Source organism: Phasianus colchicus, chromosome 15, assembly GCF_987193195.1.
Source record: "Phasianus colchicus chromosome 15, bPhaCol1.hap1.1, whole genome shotgun sequence".
Lineage (NCBI taxonomy): Eukaryota > Metazoa > Chordata > Aves > Galliformes > Phasianidae > Phasianus > Phasianus colchicus.
In genome coordinates, this window is record NC_143450.1 from 11,171,529 (window position 1) to 11,196,359 (window position 24,831).

The 24,831-nt window shown below is 43.9% G+C and overlaps 1 protein-coding gene across 9 annotated transcripts in view; it reads left to right on the forward strand.

Annotated features, from left to right (window-relative positions):
• The window catches only part of EBF1 (EBF transcription factor 1), a 264,071-nt gene that overhangs the window by 13,344 nt on the left and 225,896 nt on the right, over nucleotides 1–24,831 (forward strand). For all 9 annotated transcript variants that reach the window (XM_090150701.1, XM_031598195.2, XM_031598196.2 and 6 more), the window contains exon 6: nucleotides 4,984–5,052. In XM_090150701.1, coding sequence (XP_090006827.1) covers nucleotides 4,984–5,052 — 69 coding nt within the window. The remainder of the gene's footprint in view (nucleotides 1–4,983; nucleotides 5,053–24,831) is intronic.

Consider the following 24,831-nt stretch of genomic DNA (forward strand, 5'->3'; position numbering starts at 1 on the left):
TCCTGACCAGTCCTACCTTTCTCAGTGGAAGCCCAGCCACACTGGCAACCTGTAATTGCACTAAAACTCATTGGCCCAATTAGCACCACTTTTGCACTAGATACCTAGCTAGGAACAATTCGTGGAAATATTAAAGGAGGCCCCTGACCCGATAAGACTGAAGTGCATGCTTTGCTTTTCTTGTGGAAGCAGCCCAGTGGAACAGAGAGTAAAATTAAGCACATGCTGAAGTGCTGGCAGTGTCGGAGCCTAAATGTGCTGGTAGCCTCACGTAGTGTGCCCTGTTGGTTCCTAGGCTGCAAGGTTTGGAGGTGAAAATAATCTGGGTATCTAGGTGAGCATCCAGACCTCACAAGGGGCTGAGCATACGCTCTCAGCCTGAAGCATCACTCTCTGCAGCCAGCCTTTGTTCCAGACCCATGCCATGCAATGTCCTCAGCCAGCTCTGGGACATTCACAGAGCCCTTGTGCAACCCTAAAAATTCCCTCTCTAATCCATTAATTTTCTTATAAATACTTTAGAAACGTGAAGATTAATAAGTACATTGAAAACTTCAGATAGAGGGCTGAGTTTTAACCAGATCTGTGTTAAAGATGTACAGCTTTGTCAATATTGTTTAACTGAGGTAAAATTATTCCCGTTCTGGGGATGTGTAAAGCTGTGCTATGTCATTTGAAGCAGCTTTTCCATTTATTGAAGCACTTTGTTTTTTTTTGTTCTTAAAATTTGCTCGATCAGGAGCTCTGTTCATCTCAGATTTGTCTGCTACCAGCCCTGGCTTTGTGTTCCTAAACATAAGGTGTAGGGGCAACAAAAAATTCTGACTGTGGTGTAGGCATGGTGTAACTGCTGGGGTGGGGGAGATGCATTCAAATATCTTACAGCTCATATTAGATATTTCCCACTTCCTCTTCTGCCTATAGGTTTGTAAGAGGGTGCTGTTTGTTTACCAGGCCGCTTGACCCTATTGCACAAATCTGTCATCTATTGTGCTGCTAACACTCTTTTAAATTGCAAATCTGATGCTCTTTAGGGGTCTAGAAAGGGGGGAAAAAAATCTCTCTCCACACCATTTTGTTTCTCTTGATTTCTTGCCTGTTGTAAGTGGAAGTTGGGATGTGCTGAATTTGCACCAGGGGTGCAAATGCAGCCTCAATTATAAGCATAAAATTAGAGTCTGTTCCCCATTAATCAGTCCAGCTAATTGCTATGCACTACCATTAGCCATATGGTGTGAAAGACAGCTTGCTCTCCCTAAGATGAAATTTCTTCATTTCAGACATGAAATAGTGAGGGCTCTGTATTTTAAAATAGCTTGTTTTAGATGTTTAATTTCTAAACAACTTTCAGCAGTGCTTTCTATCAAGGCTAACTGCACAATAAAACTTTGCATTTATGTGACAAAGCTGGGTATTTATAGGATGCTCCAACTACAGCGAGGAGAAGACAAAGAATTCAAATGTACGGGAGAGTCCTGGCTGTGGTAGGGATGCAGCTCTGAGGTTGGCTTCAGGTGGCTGTTTGTTTATTTCGAAGAGGTTCATTGTGTTTTGTCAAATATAAAATCCATGCTGTTGGCGAAAATGTTAATAGCTGGGGAGAATTCACAGCCTCGGTGGAATTTATTGGCATTGTAGGCAGCGTGGGGAGGGACATCTATAGTTAATATTGCCTCAACAATTTCCATTATGAAACCTTCAGTGGCTTACAGCTTTGCCAGACTTAAACTGTTCTGGCTGAAATGTCCTTTGCAGGGTGTCAGCCCGAGGCTGACTTTCTTTGGAAAGTTTCAGCTCAAATGGTTCAGCGATTTCTGAGAATGAGGTTGGAGTAAAATATGGTTTTTGTCTTTGCGACATAAAGTCTTACAGCTGTTTTGTCGAGGAGCCCTCGCACCTTTATGCCTGGCTGGTGTGGGAGCTGCAGCCCACCTCACCAGGAGCTGCTGCAGTCTGTCCCATGCGGGCTCACTAACGACTTGTTAGAGCCTGGCAGTAAGTGATCAGAAAGTCGAGTTTGTGCTGGCCTGGTGCCATCACCCCGTAATTTCTCATTGTTCATTGTCCCTGCAGAAAGCCTGAGTGCGTGGATACACAAAGCAGGGCTCCTCTGGCCTGTGATGCTCCTGGCTGCTGCGCTGGGTTAGGGAGAGGGAGGGTTTTTGGGGTGCAGAAGGAGGGGTGAGGCCATGGATGTGCCCATGGTGGGGACAGAGATGCTCCAGTGGGGAGAAGGGTGAAGACAAAGGCAGTGACAAAAGCAGGGAGCAGTGGTGGCCAGGGGATGGAGGTCTGCAGAGAGGCACAGTGGGGATGGTGTGAGGAAGGTGGAGGCAGGAATGGGGAAAAGCCATGATGGTGCAGCATGGCAAGGGCCTGCGTTGCTATTGAGGGCTATTTGCTTTAAAAACAAACCAAGCGATCCCCGAGCCAAATCATTTTTTGCAGATTTTTTTCCCCTTCTTTTTATTTTTCCCTCTCTCAAACTGCTTTCGATCAGACAGAATCTGATCCCTAAAGACACTGTGCCTGAGCTCTGGCTCCCTGTCCTGCCTGGGGGGGACACCCCACAAGGCCAGCCAGGAGCTGGCACTTGGCATCAATCCCTGCACCTCCCAAGCACGCAGGGAGCTGAGGGCTTCTCAGTGACTCAGAGAAACTCCTGGGACTTCTTGAATTCCTTCAGGGAAAGGCGCTGAATGTTTAGGCACTTTTTTTTTCTTTTTTTTTTTTTTTTTTTTTTTCCATGTGTTCAGTAGATGCTAAAAGTCAAAGCTTTCGAAGCAAGTTGAATGCTTCTTTTACCATGAGGAGCGATCTAAAACTCAGGGTTGGTATGATGCCATGATTGTTTGCACAGAAAAATGAGAGTGGATGAGGCCTCAAATTCTGCTTGTGAGGGAGAAAAAAAATGAAGAATAAAAAAAAATACAAAGAAAAAGGCAAACGAAAGTTTGATTTCTTGCTATGGCTCAGGTCTATGGGGGCATCATCTCGGGACACCTGAGCCATGCAAGAGGGCCACCCCATGCGCAGCCCCATGGCCATGCTATCCATACTGGACCATCCCTGGCAGCTGGCATGCACCTCTCCTGCTTGGGGCTGGAGTATTCCTGAAGCAGGAAGGTGCTGGGGATGCTGGGGGCCGCCCAGTGCAACGGGGAGCCTGGGAACCTTTGCTTGCCTGAGTGAGTGTGGCAATTTCTGTCCCTGCAGTCTGCTGGGAGAATGTCAGGACTAGCCCTGATTCACTTCAGTCACAAGAACTGTATTGTCTTAACTTGTGCCAACTCTGTTTCTAATTACATTTTAATCATTTAAAAATGATTAGCAGTTTTTATTGCCTTGTTTGTGGGTAAATTTTCTCACCCCACACATTCTCGCTGCACTCCAATGACAAGTCCTTTTATAGGCAAAAAAGCCCCCTGAACGTCCACATGACTATTTACCTACAGCATATTTTATTCCTTCCTAAATTTTAATGCTTTCTGGGTGCCAAGGCTCTTGCATTTATTTTCGTGGATCAATTGTGGTATTGTGCTGTAAAATTAAGCAGTTTTTTTTGGCAGTCCTAAACAATGTAACTTCCACCGAAATGAAGATACCGCACATGTGTTAACTGAGAGAAGTTTTGGTCCTGAATAGTTGCCTTGAAGCTTTCTGCGGTGAAAAGAATTATGTATTTTCCTCTCTTTGAAAACAAAAATTTATTATTTTTTTTTAAGACCATGTTTAAACAGGCTGTTTTTGTAAAAGGCCCCCCCCCCCCCCCTTTTTTTTTTTTTTGTTATCTTTAGTGTGGTTAGTTGCTTTATTGCTAATCTTGGTGGGTAACTGTATATTATTCACTCTATTGTTCAGCAGCACAAGAGAACCTTTGTCATGCTCCCAACAGGGCTATTTATATAGCATGGCACTTCTGAGGGCTTCTTACTGCTCCCATGTTCTTCCACCTTCCAGGGAAAGGAAAATAGTCCATTGGCACGGGAGGGTGAGCAGTCAGCTCCCTGGATACTGCTTGGAGTGAGCACGGTGTGCTCTGCAAAGCAGTGGCTGAGGTTCACCAAGAAGTTTGGTAACAGCAAGGTGTGCCTGGATCTGGCCAGGGAGAGCCAGGGGAGTGGCCCCATGCCCTGTTAATTGGTGCCATCCCCATGGGGGTCCCCATGCTGTGGGTCGCTGCTCTCTGCGGCCCCGTGGGAGTTTCCTGGGCTTCACCCAGTGGGTTCCTGCATGAACCAAGCTCCAATTGTCATACCCCTTTCTGACAAGGGCTCATCCCAAAAAACAACTCAACATCTCAGTGCAAACAACAAGCTCCCTTAGCTTAAAACCCGAGCCTGCTGCCAGTGATGGAGCAGGGCTTTGGCAGATGGAGCTGCTGCTACATGCTCCAGCTTTGTACCTGACCTATGGTGCTCCAAGCAGTCATCAGTGTGCTCAGAAAAATGGGAAACAGGCATGCTCCCCTATAAAAAGCCAATGGTGTTTGCATTTTAGCTCCACTCTTAACAATTATATTTCTTAGAAGGAGAATCATTGTACTTCTGGATGTTGGGGGGAGGCTTCAGCTCTGTAAAAGCAGGAGTACTGTGTGGCCATGTAATGGAAGCACCAAGCAAACGTTAAAAGCTGTGTTCAGGGAAGAAAAAACTGCCTTGTTCTGTGTGCACACATAAATGGGACAACTACTAAATCCTTTGGAAAAGAGACCAGAAATAGGCAGGTCTCTCTGTTTCGGATGATCTTTGAATTATTATTTGCGAAGGGGGCAAAACCCTTCTCTTTTTATATTTTCCATTGCTAACCAGCTGTGCAAGAAGTTAAACATAGTAATTAACCCATATGTGACCCACTGTATTTGACTGATTTGCAGGCAGGGACGGCGCGGTAACTCTAGCCGGCAATTTGAACCCGCCGTGTTCGTAATGATGATTTTACAGTGTAATGGTCGCACTAAATCCTTTCACTTTTGCTCTGCAGCCGCTGTTGTGACAAGAAAAGCTGTGGCAACAGAAATGAGACTCCATCAGATCCAGTGATAATTGACAGGTAAGGACTGCTATTGTTTCCTTCGATTTTCTTTCTTTTTTTTTTTTCTTTTTTTTTTTTTTTTTTCCCCCTCCTCATTATAATGAAACACCTGCCCTGTCTTGCTAATGGGGAAGAATTAGGAGTAGATGCGGATGAAATTTTGTTTTTGATACCAAATTAGTTGTGCTTTGCAACTGCGATCGCCGTGGCAGGGCCATATGGAGGCTAACGGAGCGACCTGCTCGTTGCAGGGCTCCCGTGCTTGCAGACTGATTCATGTGCATAAAGAGGAGATTTTTCTTTCTGACTTTCTGTGGCTCAATTCACATGCTGTGCCAGGGAAGCTTCAGGAATAAAATAATAATAGTTTGTGATTTATGAAATGTGGTTGGGTGCTTATAAATATTTAACTTTTATTTGAAAAATGTTTGAATCATTATCACTTTTAGCTACAGTAGTTCTGTTGGATGCAATCCATCTACATTTTAAGGTTTTTATTTATGCATAAAAACAGTTAAAAAAAATAGATCTGCAAACTAAGGGTTTTTTCCCCTGTTATTTTCTTTGGTTGGAATACTATTTTGACTGTATTGTCAGTTGATTAATTCATTTTTGCCTGTCTTAATTATTGTGCTTTTAAACAGATCCATATTGCTAATCTGACATCACCAACTAAATCACTGTTGTACAATGCATCTATTTTAGTTGCTCTGAGCCATGGATAGTTTCTGTGCTTGCAAATTAGGCAAAATGGTACCAAATAGTCATTTTTACATTTTAATCGTCCAAATTCATTGTACAAAGCCACGTGTAATAGCCAGGTTATTATGCAGCATTACTCTATGAGAGTTAAATGGCCATGAAGTACTGAATCTGTCTGTCATCAGCTGGGGAAAGCAATACCACTGCACTAATCTGTGCGTGCAGGGACCCTGAAGGGAAGCTGCCTGTGCATATGGGAGCGAGTGTAGAGCGGTGTGCTTCTCCTAGCATTATTGTCTGAGCTCATGTTTGCTGTATTAGCTTCAAAGTACCTTCTGTGCCAGTCTGGGTGTTTGTTATAAAAGAAAAGGTGAAGGCGTTTTGTGTGCGGAGCGCCATGCGGGAGGGATGGGGATAGCAGAGCCTGGCCAGGCACTGTGCTTCTGCAGGCTGTCAGATTTATAGTTCTTGCTTGAATTTGTTAAGAAAGTGCATATATTGGAAGCTTATGGCGGGTGTTTTGATTAGCTGTAATCAGTAATCCTGAGAATGTTTAAGCCTCAGAAGATATATCTACCTATTTTAACTAGGCGTATTTCCATCTTCTGTGAGCATTAAGTAGGACTGGGAAAGGGGGGAAAAAAAACCAGTGAAATCTGTATAGAGATGTTTTTTATAAGCATGCTGCTGAGTTGAACACTATAAACATGGTGTTAGGGCGGCATTTCGAGTGACATGAAAGCTACAAAATTCACATGAATTTTTCATTGTACTGGAAAGTGAGATGTTAAGATGCTAATGGCAGGTTTACGGAAATATTTTGTTTAACTATCTAGTATGCAAAACTGCTAGTTGCAAATCACTTTAAATTATGAAAGCCAGAGATGCTGTCTGCTACGTGCTTCTTAGAAAATGAGGGAAACTGTTACATGAAAACACAGATTTAACTTTGTAACGGTGATCAATTTATCACTATTTACATACATTTATGCAAAAGATACCAATTCTGAAGACTATATTTAAAACACAAGTTGAATACAATTCAAAGCTCATCATCCAAACCTTGCCTTCCTCCCCCCCCCGTACTACAACACATTTGGCTGGTGAATGGGTTAAGCTTTTAAGTTCTTCACTTGGTTTTAAATTGTGACTTTGATACAGAAGGTTGATATGACTGTGGTTTGAATAACATTTGATTTTGACCTGTTCCTGTGGGTTGCAATGGTATAAGAAATTTGACTCAGCAGTACTGTAATTAGCCCTCCCTGTGTTTTTGAAACAGGATTGTGTTACCTGGATTGCATTAGTGTGGCTTCTATTGTCGCCGCTTTGCATCTGTCCCAGTAGGGTACTTAAAACCTTTTCTTGGCCGGGGCTAGTTCAAACAATTTAGGCCAAATAAGTACGTGCTTTATACAGTTAGTGGCTTTAGCGATGCTTCTTGTGACATTTATCCTATTCATTTTTTCCCCCTTTTGGTTTGGAAAGGATGAAACGAGCAATGTGGGGCCTTTTTACCTTAGAACGAGCCCGTTAAGCGCTGAAGCGCCTGCACGAATCAGCACATGTGTTTAGTTGTACTCCATTGTCACTTCTGCATGCACACAATTTTAAACTATTATGTCAATTGATACGCTAAGCCATATTTAGCTATTTTTATTTGCCTGTGAGCTTACAGAACTCATTTGCCATTTGGGCTAAAGCACTCCCACATGCCTTACAGTCTGATAAAGCCTTGCCTATGGATTTAATCTAACTCTCGCATCAAATCCTACCAATCCACAGACTCTGACCTAACATAGAATTTAACGTAGAATCCATCTATGGGATTTTTGACATATGTACTTAAATGGAAATGCTATCCTCTTCTTCCATGCTGGAATACTGTTTCGGATTGATTAATTCTCTTTGATGAGGCTGGAGAAACTTGGGATAGAGAGGGCTCAGTCTTTGTGGTGGTTTAGCTAACTTGGCAAAGAGGCTCTTTGTCAACTTCAAAGTTACATGTGTTGTGTTCTTTTTCAAATCCTAGTTGTATATGAAAAGTAAATCACACATTTTTATTTGATCAAAATGCAGGATTTAAAAAATAATAATCCGTTGTTGCATTTGAAACAGGATATGACTTTATCCTTTGTAAAACTGCTTTATAGTTTGCCCTATTATAGTATCAGCGGATATAGCAGTGAAAGGGACCTAAAGAAATTCATACTTGTAGAGGGATCTCAGTTTTCTCTGGAGAACAAAATCTCTTCTGCTTGTAGAGCAGTCATTTCAAGGAAGTTTCTTGGAAACCTGTGTGTTTCTGAATCATCTTAGCATAGCCTGTATATTTTATCACTAATCCGGTTACATGTGTTCAGATGAAGCTCTGATGAACAGGAACTCATTTTAAAAGGGATATTATTGTCACAGTACAAATGCACAATTCCTTCTACAAGTACAGTAGCAGGGCTGTATTGTAATCATACTTAAAGAAAACACAGAGCACTTCCTGTTATTAAATTAAATTCTAGATTGATTTAGCATTCAAATAGTAACTTGTATTTGAATTTAAAAGGTTTGCAATAAAATTTCTGTGAAGAAATTGAATAAATTGTAGTTTTATTACCACTCCGGATATCCCAGTGTCCTAACCTTTTTCCTTACAGTTATCTTAGTTCAATAAATAAAACCTCATTAGACTATTCCCATTTCAACGAGTTTATTAAATTTTACAGAAGTAATTAGCATAAGCTGTGCTAATTTTTCTGGAAGACTAATGAGAGAGCTTCCTAATTAGGTTTGCTTTGTAAGAATCAGAAAAGATGATAATGACAAAAGTCACATAGGGGAGAAAGTGGGGCTTTATATTCTTCCTTGGTTCAGGAAAGAGGCTCTTCTCTCTCTGTTCTGCTCCGAACTTTTAAACCCAATTTACCACTATGGGGACCAGTATTTAGTGGTGCTACCCGTGCCTGTGGGGGATTCCTTACCTTTTATGGCTGGATCCAGTAGACAGGAGTCCTATTGACTGATAAAATAGAAATAAGCACTGCAACCCCAAATATAGAGGCAGAAAAGTCTCAGCATTGAGGATCATGCTCTGCCCACAGTCCTAAAGTCTGTACCCTGTGTAGGGACAAGGGGATGCATGGACAAGGTGCTGCAAACTGCCCATGTGGCAATTGCTGCTCATCCCACATTCTGCTTTTTCCTAGTGTACGTGAATAGACTTTAGCTGGTGACCTGAAATGAGCTTTGCTGATATTTGTTGGTATGGATGAGACCTACTTCAGGAACCTCACAACTGTCTTTCCCTTGGACAGATGCCCTCATGTCAGCATGTGGGATCACAGCATATCCTGAGTTGGAAGGGACCCAAAAGACTCAGCTCCACACAGAACCTCCCCAAACCCAAAATCTGCATCTGAGAGCATTACCTAAATGCTCATTCATCTCCAGCAGCTCAGAGCTGTGCCTGCTGCCCTGTGCAGCCCGTTCCATGCCCACTGCCCTCTGGTGCAGAGCCTTTCCCTTATTCCCACCTGCCCTCCAATGACACAGCTCCTTGCTGTTCTCTCCAGCCCTGTTGGGCTGCCACAGAGAGCAGAGCTCAGCGCTGCCCTCCGCTCCACGTTTGGAGCTGTAGGGTGCCATGAGCTGTAGGGTGCCATGAGCTGTGGGGTGCCACGAGCCTCCACACAGCTTTGTGCTTCCCGGGGGGCTGTGTGCCCCACAGTGGCATGGTAAGGGGCACTGGCCCTGCTTGAGTAAAGCACTGGTGCTCTTTGTGTGACAGTCTGGGTGCTGTTTCTGAGGGACAAGTCTCCCTCTGACTTCAGAGGAGCGGCTGATGCATTTGCAGCGCTATCAGAACTCTTGTCAGTGAAGCACAGTGGGAACTTCTGGGCTGGAGGCTGTGATGCTTTTGGAAGTTTATCAGGTGCGTTTTAATGCATGGCTTGCTGCATGCATTTGAAAGACCTGTGCAATTCAACACCTGCCATAAGGATGCTCAGCTGCGCTGCCTGCACTCCCCAGCACTTCCATGTGCTGTGGCTGCTGAGGGAGCCAGCTTTCCTGCAGATGGTTTTGAGATCTTTCAGATCCCAACCTGAAACATTTTATGTTTGTGGGCAGGATTTTACTGTGCAACGGCATGAAAAGAGGCGCGAATGACTTTCAGTGTCTGCATTTTACCGCTTTACAAGTCGTCATGCAGTGGATCGCATTTTACAGGCCTGATCATCTTTTCATCCTAAACAGGAGGCGAGAGGAAAAGTGACACACTGGGCTGCATTTCCCTGACTGCATCCTCCACACAAAGACATTTGTTGAGAGGATGTGTGGTGGTCAGCGTGTTGTGCAGCAGCTTTCCATGCCCAGTTGACCTGACTCTGTGGGGCAGGCGCTGCTGTCCTACTTCTCCCTGGGAATGAGGCTGCAGGAATCTGGGGGTCACATCCCACCTTTGTCCTCTATCTGTGCTGGTGAACCCCTCGGGTCCCTATGAAGGGCGAGAGGATGGGTAGAAATTGGCCTCCAGTATTTCCTTTGGCGCCTGGAGCTTGTGAAGCCACACATTGCTGAGAGGGGAGGGCCGGCAACAGACATCCTCTAGGATTTGGTTGTGATTGATGCATCTGAAAAGCATTACCCTAAACATTAACCACATGACTTAGGCAGCCAAAGGCACTCTGAGCCTCCATGAGATAAATGGGAGACTGATCTGTAGACGCTTCTCACGCAGGGAATCAGAACGAAATGCTCACCCCTTTACAAGGGCTCCTAATGCATGTGGTGTCTGTCCTCTTCCTAGTGAGGGAAACAGCAGAGCTAGGGATAACTTTACAAGGGTGCTTACAAAAATCTCTCGGTTTCAGTCTGTGTGGGTTGGCACAAAACTGCTGCTCCAAAATTCATTTATTTTGCTCTTGGGGTTAAGTGAAAACTTGGTCAGGGTCAAAACAGCTCCCTCTTATTGTTTGCTTGATTTCTCCTCCCCACTCCAAGTATTAGAATTTTTATATAATTTGAAATCTATTATGCAAAACCTTAATTTATTCTCAGCTCCATTTCAGGAGGTTTGTGAATTTCTCAGAAAACCTGTTCTGAGTTTTCAGTTTGTTATAAAACCCCAAAGCAGGCAAGTTTTATGTGGTTTTGCATTTCACTGCAAACATTTCACACTATTCTAATAGTCGCTTGCTTCTCTCTGTGATGCCTTTTGAATCTGCAATCAGAGTTGTGGGTTTATTTCACAGCGATCTTCTGCCTGATTATTACTGTTAAGTATCATGGCAGAGGCTTCTGTTGCATGGTGCTGTTTCCAGACAGGTAGGTGAGCCCATGTCTGAAGTGGCTCTTATGATGCAGCTTAAATATTCAATTTGAGCTTTCTCTGTGGGCAGCTAAAATATTTAGGCTTGCATTGAATTTCTGAGGATCAGGGAAGCTGACGATCAAACCATTCTGTTGCTTTTGGCATGTGACTCTCACCTTTAATTCTCACCCCACAGCCCAGAGAAGTGATCTAAACGCATGTGGGATGTTCTGGACTTGCTCTATCCCATGCCATGTGACTCAGGGTCAGGTTTTCTGTTTATCAAGAGTGGAGATCTTTTTTGGAGAAGAAATCTGGGATTTTTCTCATATGCATGTACACATGTTTCAGGTGTGGGTAAATGTGCTGTCCCATCTCAACACCTGATTTATTTCTGCATTTGCTGTTGCATTGGAGACACACATGATTAACAATAAAAGCAATAGGAGAAGGTATTTGCAAAGATCATCCTCAGTATTAATGCAGATTATCTTAAATTGTTCTGAGTGTGAAATGTGTATCTGACATCTACTGTGGTGTTTACCGGGTGAGAACCAAACCCAGGCTGTGTTCCCCCAAAGTTTAGGTGCATCAGTAGCTTTTTTCCTGTGAGCAGTCAGTTTGCATCTCTAGCCACTGAAATGTATTCTTACAAGTAATTGGCCACATCTACCAAAATAACTACACCAAATTCAAATTCACTGCTGCTGCTAGAAGTAAATAATTTAATACGTCAGCTAACTAATAAAGCTAAAAGAGAGGAAGAAATAATCACAGGTTGCTGTGTAAATCGTGACTCAGGTAACTTTCTAGAAATGGATTAATGCTGTCCTCAGGGAGCAGCCAGTCCCTGTAGCAGTAATGGTAAATACTGGTATGAATTCTATCTTTCCCTGTAGCATCGTGTTGTTTTTTTTGTAACAGTTCTGGAAAAGTACAGAAAAACCATACAAAGTTCCCAGTGTGTCCCATTAGCAACTTTGCATAGGTAGTTTGTGATCAGAATATATTACTGTATCAAATGAGTGTTTACTTTTTTTTTGCTAAGGACCATATTTTGGATGTTTTCTTAAGCAGAACGAATAATTTTCTGCCCACTTTTTAAAAATAGTGCTTGGAAATAAGAAATGTGAAAACAAGATTTCTGGTGCTGTTAATGTGTGATTTGTATGAAATTAGTTATTAAAAGGCTTTATTACAAGTCACTGAAATTACATACCGGACAGTAGTAAGGTGACCCAGATATAGAGCCTTTCAGTGCAGCCATTGAAGTGCTATGAACAGTGTTGTTTTGTCTTTGGTTTCTTGCTGCCTCTAAAGGTGTAGGCAGATGAAGATAACTTTAAAAAGACCTATTTCTCCAATTACAAGCTTTTGTCCAAGAGAAGAAGAAAGATTTTTTATTTTTTTTTCCCAGACTCACAGCATTCTCTCGAACAAAATCAAATTCCCTTAATCTGACAAGAAGCCGAGCTTGGCAGCAGGCTGGGCTCGTTGCTTGGAGCTCCTGCAGGAGCTGCCCGGTGCTCTGTGTGGCTGTGGGATGGCTCAGGGGAGCCGTGGGGAGGGTGACTGTGTGCTGGCATTTTGGGACCTGGTTTCACTGCGTGGTGTGGGGGCAGCCCCCAGCAGGAGCCTGGCTGGGTTTAGTCCAGCTTTGTGCCGACGCAGTGATGTCCAAAGTGGCATTCCTCAACTACTGCATCTTGCTAACCGGCTGAGGCACAATAGTTCTGTAATGTAATATAAAAAGTAATGGTGTTAGCTAACACATCCTTAATAAGATATTGTCCGCTGCTCTGCCATATGCTCCGGAGGAGGCTTTCCCTCTGTGGGGCTTTTGAGTTCTCTCAATAAGATTATTTCAAATACTCTAATCCTGAATCATTGACATGAATACAAAAGCCTAGTGACATCTAATAGATGCCTCTTAGCTTTGCTTTTCCTCTTGTTCCTTTCCTTTTTCTTCTCTTTTTACCTGACAAAAAGCTTACAGACACTTGGGCTCTGTCTCTCAGTACCAGCATGTGGGTCCCCTCGTGAAATATAAAGGAGGAAAAAGGGCTGACATAGGGCTGATAAGCCACAGAGCAAAGGACCATAGATTAAAAGTAAATGCCAGTAAATCCTACCCTGTACACTCAGTTGTTCTTTTATTGTTTTCTTTAACTCTTCCAGTGCCATACTGGGCCAGAAAGAGATGAAAAATGGGGTTAAAAAAAAAAAAGGTGATGCTGCAATGCCACAGTGCCATAGGGTCTCAAAGCCTGCTGTACAATCAGGTGTTCTTGGCTCTCCTTTCACCTTGACTTTCTCATTGGAATAGCAAACTGTTTCAGCTAATTGCATCATTTGATGTTTACATCATTTTTTGAAGATTAACTTTTTTTTAATATATTAAAAAAAAAAAAAAAAAAAAAAGACAAGCAGAAAGTGGCATGACTGTGATCCTGGAAAGTCTTAATGTTATATAAAGAAAACGTTAGGAAGAATAGTATCCCACCGTGAGTGTCTAGGAGTAAAAATGGATTTCCCTCTTGTCAGTGCTGTCTCAACAGCTGCCAGGTACAGAATATCACTTTCTGTTCCTCTTTTTTTTTGACTTTGACAAACTGCTCATCTATCGCCTGCAGAATCTGCCTTTAAAAGAAGTTCTCGGTACAGAACACAGTTGGTTAAAAGGAAACTGCATTCAATATGTAATCATTTTCCGTAATTTTTTCAGCTTCTCAGACTTCCCTGACCAGGATAACCATCCACTTCCACCCAGTTGAGTCAGGTCTTCTCTGTAATCTCTCTGAATACAATCTTTCAGTTGGATTTTTTGGCATCTGCATCACTACATCACCATTGGCTGCCTTCCCAGATGTTAAGTCACTTTGATAAGTGGATGTTAAAAACCACTTTACCTAGCTCAGATTTTGTAGAAGGATGACACAAGAAGAGGAAAAATGTATTCTGTATTCATTATAAAGTTCTTTGCTCTAAAAGAAGAAGAAAATTAGCCACACTCAGAGCTATTAAGACCTGATGTTAGCATCTCCCCCAACCTGCTCTGTGTGCCTCTGCGTTGCTTGCGTGGTCCTGCATGAGCCGAGATGTGGCTGCAGACACATGGCTGCCCTGGAATTTGTTTCTGAGGCCAGGGCTGCACAGTGGTGTTGTGAGAGGTGGTCGGTGCCCTAAGGGGCTGAGCAGGCAGAGCTCAGTGAGCTCAGTAATAGCTCTGACATTCTGAAAAGCAGAATAATAGAACGTACCATGGTGTAAGAGGAAATCTCTTTGTTAAACCCTATTATGTGTACACAAATTGTTGTCTGTTGTATCCTGCATGACAGGAGAGAGGAACTTCTCTTTTGTTTTCCAAAGGGTTGCCCCGCTGTGACAATGGTAACTTAATTTGTCAGAAATTACAAGAACATTAATACATCATGCCCTAATGCGTCATTAGTGCATTAATACTTTCCGAGTCATCGGAGTTTTTCTAATAAATGCCTTCAAAGTTGGCTGGGCATTCATAAATTTGAGTTTTCAGTATGATAATTGTAATTGAGACACCTATTTTCCCTGATTAATTCTTGCAGTTGCTACATAACAGTCAGCCTTGTTGACACTCGCAGCCACCCGCACTTGAAAGAGCAGCACGCTCTTCGTTAATATTTGCAACGTCGTAAAGTGGCATGATTTAAAAGAAAAAAAAAAATACAAGAAAGAAAAGAAAAAAGGGAGACTGTTCTTGGGGAAACAAAAGAGAATTTTGGGAATGCTTTTTGCCATGGAAACACAGTTATCGCTCATTAATCTGTCACATACAGAACAAGTTCCAGACTACAACACACTTGAGCGAGGCGGCAGTCCCAGGGGTTCGTCTCCCTGCCTCTGCTACCTTTTACCTGCCGGCAGCACTGCACGGGTTAAGGGCTGCAGCCCCTTCCTCAAATCCCATCGTGTGTCTGGTTGGCTCCCACAGAGTGGGGACCCCCCCTCTCGTCCCTGTTTGCGTGGCCTCGCAGCTCCCTGGGCACGTGCAGCGGTGGGGATCCGACCCCGGGGTGTCACTGCTTTCTGCTTTCAGCCACGGGTGGCTCCAGGAGGAAGGAAGTTTTTCCCTTCATTTCCAAGATAAGGTGTCATTCATGAGAGCAGCGTGCTGAACTAATCAGGTTAATTGAGAGGCCCTGAATAGCTCTCATTGAGCGGATCCCTCCTTCCTGCTCAAGGCAGATAGCGCAGACGGAGAGATTACAAGTGCTTTAAACTCTGGCTCGCCATCTCTGAATTTCACACCCATTTCAGGGCGACGGGGGTCAGAGCAGGCGTGTGACACAGGGGTTGTACAATTTAGCTGTGCTGGAAGCAAGGTTTATTATCATTATTTTTTTATCATCATCGTGGTGATTATTTTTTTAGCGCAGCCAAATCCTCCGATCTGAGCAGCTTTCCTGATGCCAGTGACATCCTTCTGATTTATACAGGCCATGCGGGTGCAAATTGCTCCAATGTTTTTGGAAAGATGTAGAAGACTGACCCAGCAGCACGGCTGGCTCTGGATTGATCTGCTCCTGAGTGTTGTTAATATTAAAATTACTTCAGACCTAACTCATGGCAGAGCTGCAGGAAACATTAATTTTAAAAAGATGTTTTCAGTGTTTGAAGCAGATAGCAGTTGGTTTTATTGCTTTTATGGTATCATTTCCCTTTAAACCCTTCTAATCGAAGTGGCTCTACATAATTTTATTCAAGTTTACCAGAATGCTCAAGCATTTCCCTCTGGATGCTCTTGCCAAATTAGGAACATCCAGGCTCCAAACCCCGCTGTAATCTCCCTACTTGCTGCAGTCTATTACATTTTCTTTGCAAATATCGTAACCATTAGAGTGCAGAAGAGAGAATATCCAGGAAAATAAATTCCCCCAAAGCAATGCCCCCTGCCCCATCCTCCAAGCCAAACTGGGTGCGTGGCTCAATTTGAGCACGAGCTTCAGTGTCCCCATTGCCCCCTCCCCATGGCTGCTTTTCCTTGGAAGTTTCAGGAATGACTTTAATTATCTCCACAATCAAATTCTCACCGCTGTCCCTGTGAAAGCATGTAGTCATGGATTGCTGGGATTATTTTCTTTAGCACTTGGGGATAGAGAAACTGGTTGTTTCCAAATGAGAACCAGCTGGGTTCTCATCGCTGGCGTTTGGAGGAGCCGCTCTGCTCACCCGCCCAATGCTGCACACAGAACCCAGCCCCCAGATAGCTGCTGTCGGCCTTGCCACATGTTCTTATGCAATATCAGGGCTGATTGTGTTTATGGCATTAATATGTTTCTATAGGGGGGCTGCTGCAGGAGCTGGCATTAACTCCTTGCAAAGCTCGGGGCGGGCAGAGGTGCCTGAGCAGTCCTGGGTGTTCCTGGGCTCCACCTGCCTAAAGCACAGAAAATAAAATTCACCCCCCAGTAAGAGATATCAGACGTGTTCTGCAGGTGACAGGTGAGCAGGTAAACTCCTGAAGGGATTAATACAGCAAGAGACAGCAGAGGGAACTTCTCTTATCTAACATTTTGTTGCCGTAGAAGATGAGCTGCAGGGGTGATGTTCCTCCCCTCTTCCAGCTTGGAGAAAGAAGTTACTTGTCATACTTTATTAATCTGTTTTAGTGCCAAACTCAATTTGAAATTAGGACCATGTGTCTTGTCAGAAATTACATGACCTCTGATTTCAGCTGAGTCTTTTGTCATGGGAAAAGGTACAGAAATCTTCATTTACTTATGAGGATGTAAAATGGGAGATGCTTCATTGGATTTAAGGCAGCTGCCTCAGATTTCTGTTTTTCAGGAGGGAGAAGTGTTTGTTATTTGGAATAGAAAATTTTCTGTTTATGGTTTATTTACATATTAACAATCCGTATAAAAAACAGACATTTCTATAAAGTGCTGGCACACACAGCCCATGCTCTGCTGCAGACTGCTGTTGTGAGGCTTTACATGTGCAGTCGTGTGACTTCTTAATGTCTGAATGAGTGACTCCATCAGCAGCTCAGGTTATATGTCCAGAAAAGAAATCTTCCAGCTCCTTTATTATTAAGAAAAAGATAAAGTTTGTAGGAAAGAAAACGAGAGATTGGGCAGATGGTTGTATACAGTTTGATTCCTGTCATGCTGGCGATACAGTGACTTTGACTCTGGTGATATCCCTTTTAGCACAACCAGATTATTTCGGTGCATGGTGAAAGCAGTGGGTTCTGAAGGTTTAGCTCGTGGCGCAGCAGCACTGCATCGTTTGGGAGTTTGGGGCTGGAGCAAACATTCTGCAGCTGCCGTGAACCTGACGCTCTGTAGGTTTTCAGTTCTGCACTTTTTCTTCTGCTGATGCATTTATTCGGCGTTTCAATTTATTGTCTTATAGTATCTACACACATACTGTGGTCTGGTATTATTATTATTATTTTTTTTAATCTGGCTTTTCCATCTTTTTCTTTCGACAAATAACTGCTGCATTTCCAGTCATTCAAATTTGGGCCGAATTTTACTTCCTGTTTCAAAGGTCAAGGAAAGCTGACCTCAACAGCAGTGTTGAGGCTGCTGAATTATTCATATCATTGACTTTGTGTCAGCTTCCACATTTGTGCAGAGGGATGTTTTATTCATTTATCTCATTTAGGGACCTGCTCTGCACCTGTTTCTACCATTAAGTACCCTGTAATTTGCATTTGATGCTAATTTAGTTTCATATCAGCCTGGTCCCCCCTTGTTAATTTAATTTTCTAAGACCCTTTTCATTACAGTAGAAATGTTTCCCTCTTTAAAGCAAACATCTATACAAGTAATTGTATAAACTGCCTTTTAAATAATATCTTTTAGAAGATTCCATCGTTTAATTCCTTAATTCCTATAATTAGCCACGGTTTGATTAATGTTTCAAAGGGTTAAATTAAAATGCAGAATTACTCAAATGCATACTTGAATAATTTTCTCTCTTCTGATAACTGTTTCTGCATTGCTGCCTTTATTCTCCTCGTGATTCTGTGTATTATGTGTACTAACAAGCGCTAATTTTCCCATGTACTGATTTTATTCTGCTAACCAGTTGCTGTTTTTTAAAAATGGAATTGTTGGAAACTCTGTATTGCAGTGAGGCGCTTTGTTTGCCTTCTGAGAGGCTGTGAGCAGCTCGGGAGAGGTGCTGTGCTGGAGGAGCTGCTCTGGGTTGCCTTCCAGATTGTGAGAAACTTGTAGAGATCCTTTATTTTGTCAACAAGCATCACGACTGTGCTCTCACAGACAGCACCATCAGCTCTGCTCACTACAGAGAATCATTTGGAAGTGTTTAAAGCCACCATAGATTTGCGTGTGGAGGTGGAGATTTACATATGCTGTGATCCCACAAGGCAAAATGTTACAGGATTGCCACCGCGGAGTGCATTTATGCATCTGCAGTGCACTGGGGTAAATATATGGCCTGAGGGCCTACGGGGGAGAACCCGCGTCCCTTTGGGGAGAATCTGTGTCCCATCACTGCCTGCAGGTTTGTTTAAAGCAACCCTGGGGAACAGCAGCTGTGGTCCAGCACAGAGGCATCTCGGCATTAACTGTTGTTCTGCCCGCCGAAAGGTGACAGCTCTGCTCCTCTGAGTCCCTCCTGAGGTCATGGTGATTTTGGGGAGAGGTGCCTGCAGGTTTGGACTGCAGAGAGGCTTGTCTGTGCTTGTCCTTTGAGTTAAGCATAGGGGGGCTCCTGCTGCAAGCAGAGGGTGGCCTGGGGTGGATTCAGAGGCTGGGGTTGGTTGTGACATCTTCAAAGCATAGATGGTGTTGCTCAACAGTGAGCCTGAAACTCAGGCTCCAGTGCTGCTGTAGTGTGAAGGCTGCAAATCCAAACTCGGAGGTGAAACAAAACCTCCGTTTCTGCCTTGCTCCTGGGATGTTTTGCCTTGCCTCTGGTTGCAGACGTGCCTTGTGGGCTGTGTGCTGGCAGAGCCTCTCAGTGCTGCTGCCAGTGGCCACAGAAGGGGATGATATGGGGGTACAGCCCTGCACACTGCAGGTTTGAGGTCTGGCACACTGGGCATGAAGCTGAGTGCCCTGAACCACTGCCCCAAAATTCAGGCATTGGTAATCGCTCCCCCTTTATTTTATCATATACTCACAATAACGACCTTAGCACCAGGCATTTCCTGAGTATTAATGACCAGCTGGGGTTAATGGCCCTTGCTTGTGCCTTCAGTCATCAGCTCCTCCCGACTGGTCATTAATTCCCAGGAAAAGCCCTCTGTGGAGGTCATTATTGCTTAATTATCTCCATACACTTTAATGCCAGTTATGACAATGTACAGTCTCATACTTTGAGTTATAGGTACTTTATAATTCATTAAATAGCTTATCATTAAAACTGCAGATGATCTTGATTATTATTTATTAATGTTTTCCCTTTGATTTTTTTTTTTTTTTTTTTTTTAAATCTGATGCTCCCATGCTTTAGTAAAGAGGGGACAAAGGTAGATGTGGTGTGGCTGTGATGCCGAAAGCCGTAGTGACTGTCCTGGTCTGGGGGAATCTCCCTGGCTCTGAGGAACCCCTGTCAGCAGAAGCAGGGGTAGGGACTCAGACCCTGGCCCTGAGCATCTGTGTGTGATGGAAGGCTCAGGGCTTGGCTTGCTCAGTCCTCAAGGGCCAGCAGAAAGAGCTGAGAGAGCAGTGGGATGGCTGCCTTGCTGTGATGCAAAGGCTGGACCTCCCTATGCCTGGTGCTATGGAAGCACTGGCAGGATCCACCACACATATTTGGCTGTTCTTTTCTCCTCACCCTGGTCCCAACATAGGCTTGGGGGCTGCCCTGGTGAGCTGTACACGTAATCAGGACTTCTGGTGTTCATGATTTGTTTTTTCTACAACAGCATCAGGTTGTCAGAGTGTTTTAGAGCACTTAGGTGGCATAGAAAATAAATGGGACAGGCTTAGGCCTTAGGGACCTCTGTGTATAGTTCTTAATAAGAAAGTGCATTTCTTCCTTTTTGTCTCTGCAACTCAAGTGTCCCTCCACATGGCATGGCAGCTCTCCTTACTGCAGCCACTTCTTGCTTTCAGCTGCAAGACCAGAGCACCAGGGCATCGCATGCAGCACAGCCATGCCTGGTTCTCACTGCTCCCATCTGTGCTGTGGTCTGTGGCTGAGCAGCTGTAAGGACACGGCCTGAGGAGCTGGGATGTGTTCTGTTGCTCTCACTGGGATAACACCAACTCTGGGTAGACCTTTCTGTTTTATTTTACCAATCCTCCCACCCCTCATCTAGTTCTCTTCTATTTTTCTTATTTTTTTTCCCCCAGGCTTTACAAGTGTAATGCTAATCCTTGTGTTGGCTGTTCCTCTGAGGTCTTGGTATCCTGCCTGACACCATGTCTTGGCACCATGGGTGATGCCTCTGTGCTGGAGGTTTGGGGGCAGAGGTGCTGCCCTGTGCAGCAGCTCTCCATTAGCAGAAAGCTTGTGGGGGTGTTTGCAGGTGTCACTTGGGTTGCTCTCCCCAGTGCCTGACAGCATCAAGTTGTTTAGGCAATAATAATAATAATAATGATTTTGAGCCATTTTCTCTGTTACCTGCATCTGTTGGTTTTGTGTTTCCTGGAGGAAAAGTTATGTGTGGATGTGAAAATAGTGGTTTCATTGAGCTGTGCCATCGCCGTCAGTGGAGGCCAACGTTTTGCCCACCGTGTTTGCTTTCCTACCTCTGCACTGCGTGTGTTTACAAAACCTCCTTCTGAACCGCTATAAACTGTGCGAGCAATCTGCCTCCCAGCCCCAGCCTTCTCCAAAAACCAGTCCGTTTTGATTAAAATCATCGTGTCATCTGAAAGCAAGGAAGCAAACAAACCCAAAGCCTTGTGCAAAGTCTGAAAGCAGCGTGTTGCTGCTGAGAAAAAAAAAAAAAGAAAATAGAACAAAAATCAACGGCTCTCCTGTTACCTCTGCAAGGGAAGCCCGACGGCTTGAGGCCGATGGAGAGCTGCACGTTAGGAAGAGAAAAAGCGCAGAGGGCAAAAAGGAGCAATGGGAGTTATTTATTTATTTAAGAGCCTAAAGGATTTATGGCGGGACTAATTTGGGAACGCGTTCTATTCTAAATTCCCGCTGTGTGCGAAAGCCATCGGTGCGCAAAGCAAAGGGAGTGGGTAAGGATTTTAAGGAGAAGGGCAGCAGCGCCGGGAACATACTGCCAGTTTTTTCCCTTCTCCCTTCTCAGTAGTGGCATTGTAGGTAGCCATGAATTAGGGCTCAGATCGGTGTCTCCTCACCATAAATCCCGGTGGCGGTTCTGTGCTTACCGCGGGCTGAGGGGCAGCGCGGCGTGTTGTTGTCAGCGACACGGAGCAGAGCTCCTCCTGAACGGAAAAGAGCTGGCTCCAGATTGTCGCCAGGGAAAGCAGAAACAGAAGTGGTGCGTGTGGTGAGAGCCGGCCGTGCTGCAGCCGCACTGCGCTCGCTGCTGCCGGGGCTCCTGTGCATGGGACTCATCACCTCTTCTGATATCTTCTGTTTGTTTCTCTTTCTTTCTTCCTCTTCTCTCTCTTCTTTATTTCTTCTTCCCTCTTTTTCTTTACCTTTTCACGCTTTTTTCTCTTCTTTTTCTTCTTCTCTTTTTTCTTCTCTTAATCTCTTAACACTTTCCTTTCTTTCTCCCTTTTCCCCTTCCCTTTTCCCCTTCCCTTTTCCCTTTCCCTTTTCCCCTTCCCTTTTCCCCTTCCCTTTTCCCCTTCCCTTTTCCCCTTCCCTTTTCCCCTTCCCTTTTCCCCTTCCCTTTTCCCCTTCCCTTTTCCCCTTCTCTTTCCCTTCTCTCTTCCTTCTCTCTCTGTTCTCTTGCTTTTTTTCCCTTTTTTCCTCCTTCTTCTCTAATTGTTCCCATGCTAAAAGCCAAAACCAGAATTAAAAATGCTGCTTTAGCACTGTGGTTTATGGCATTCTTCAGGGGTGTTTTCTTCTGCACAGTATGTTCTGTATCTTCCTCTTGGATCATCATCTCTGCGGAAGAGAAAACACTCCTGTTCCGTTAAGAGCTGAGAAGCATGGAAAAATGCTATGTATAAAGAATGCATAACACTTTTTCCCTTTCTCAACATCCATATAATTACTGTTAATCCAAACCCAAAAGTCTCAGGGTTAGAGATCACTAAAGTTACATTTCACAAGACAAACACTGAACTCAGTGCTTAAAAAAAATACTGCTGACCAATTATGTGTCATAGACTGTAAAACCAGGCACGGTATTTTGCTAGGAAAAAGCAGAGGCATTCAGGTCTGTTACCATATGGAATATAAAATTAGCTTTATTTACATTTATTTCTTTCCTCCTGCTTTGCGGAGAGCAAAGCGAGCTATTAAAACTCGTGATATGTTTGTTTTTCAAAAAGAATAAATAGCGTGAATAAAGAAAACATCAGGGGGGAATCGATGCAATGTACAGTGATGATGTTGCCTGTTTTATATTTTATTTTTTAAGTCTTAATTTCAGGGTGGGAGCAGTGGAGCTGTGTTGGATGGGAAGTGTATTCAGGCAATGAAAGGCTACATTTGAATGCAGCTTTTTTGTTTACATTTTCAGCAAAACCAAGATGACACAGCTGGGCATGTTCAAAGTGAAATAAAAATAGGAATGAATAAATAAATAGTAGGGAAGAATAGTAGTAAATAAAAATGAAATACAGTGAGCGACATGCTGAGCCCTGCGGAAGGCACCCTTTGCTGGGCAGGGCAGTGCTGGGGATGGGGACATCTGGGCTGGGAAGGTTGGGAGGGGCAGCAGCAAAGCGTGGCGTCCTCTGTGGTGCCTCATCCTCCTGCACTGCACCCTGTGTGCCTCACTTCCACCTGGCCAGGTAGCTCTGTGCTGCTGAGAGCAGGATGTTTTCCTGCATGACCTGGGCATAACTTTGAGTTGAGGAGGAGAAATTTTGGCTAAAATTCTACCTTTTGTGTTGATCTGAGGAAGGCTTTTTCCTCCAGAGGAGGATGTGGCTTGGGTGGATGCCTGTGAGGGAGCTTTGCTGCTCCCAGCACACCTGTAACTCACTGGGCACTGTCCAGCCCAGTGCAGATGGAGGAGAGCCGGGGGTGCTGGGAGGCCTGGCAGCAGCAGGCAGACAAAGATAGATAGCAATTAGGATCTAGAAGCAGACTGAGAGATAAGGAGTCACCGAAGATTTACTGGATGTATATGGACAGCAAGAAAGAGCGAGTACACTGGGAGCAGGGAGGGAGGTGTGCACGCACAGTAAATCTCCAGCGATGCCGTATCTCTGGCTGCTGCAGCATTCTAATTGCTATCTCCTCGGCTGCCGTTTTCTGGCCCCCAGCCACTTTCTCTCCATTTCCCTTCCTACCTATACCACCACCTTGGCAAGCCAGAATTAGGCTTATGGCTTATTATGGAAGGGTGCTGGAGCACAGAGGTCTCCCTGAGCCTGCTGAGATTTGTGCAGTTTTCTGGGGTCTTCAGAGTGGGGATCAGAGTGGAGCTGGAAATGCTGTGGGTTTGCTGCTCAAATGGAGTTTGGGGCACAGTTGGGTCACCCACACTGCTGGACTGCTCGTGGTGGTTTTTTTGCCAATGAGAAGACACTTGTGCATCAGTGTACCAGGAACCAGGCAATTAGTAATGTAACGGGGGAATTTGAGAGGTGTTTCTCACCATCACCCTGGGGATAAAGGGCAGCCCCAAGCTACAGCTCGCAATCTCTACAATAGCAGTGATCTCACTACTATTAAATTGGCTTTGGGGATCCTTTTTACCCAGGAGCAATCTAGAAACATCTGAGTCTTTGGAAAGAACTTTCCTCTCCTTGTCAACCTGCATAACTATGTAATATCAGGCAGGATTTTTTCTTGGGTCAAATTCTATTTGCTTTCTCAATGTGAGCAGCCCCAAGGATCTCTCATGAGCAGGATTTACCTCTCTACGTCAGGAGGACAGCTGTAGCTGTGGTGTTGCACTGAACTTGTGTGGCTAAAGTTGTAAGGGTTCCTTTCTCCTGCCAGATAGGAATAAACACCTCTTTGGAGTATCTTACTCTTCCATGCATCTTGGAGATCATCTCTTGATTTGTTCAAACTCGCATTAATATACAAGCAATGCTTAATTACAATAGCTTTATATCAAGTAAATATTTTTTTAAATGCATAATTGATTGTGTAGGGAAGGAAGAGCTGCAGGAATGGAAATCATACATCATTTCGTTATTAATGGCAATGTCTAAATAAAATGCAGACCTTGACATATTTAATGGATGGCTGAGTCCATTCTGCTTTAAAATACAAACTGTTTTTTTTTTTTTTTTTTTTTTTTAAAGGTGCCTGCATAATTTCAGTCAGTTTAGGTTCAATTTAATATTTCTATAAGTATGTTGGATTTAAGTTTGTAGATGCTAACATAGGCTGTCTCAGAGCAAACCAGTAGGGAAGTAGTCTTGGCATACAGTTGAAAATTAATATTCTCTTAAAGAGATTTTTTTTTCCCCTCAAAATAAATTAATATGGGGATTTTCTTAAAAACTTCATAGCACCTAATGAAGTTTTTTCAGTTTTATTTTTACTATATATAACAGTGAAACTGGTGGAGCTTTGCAGCTTTGTGCTGTGGCCATGGTCTGTGGCATTACCAAAGAACAAATCCTGCTGCTTGTCCTTTTATTAGCTGTGAGCACTGATGAGTGATGCTGGTGTCCAGATGCTGGAGAAATCATCTCGGATGGATGGATGAAGGTGGGATAGGTGTGAGGGGATGCAAGCCCTGGGCTCCCACGTGGCTGACT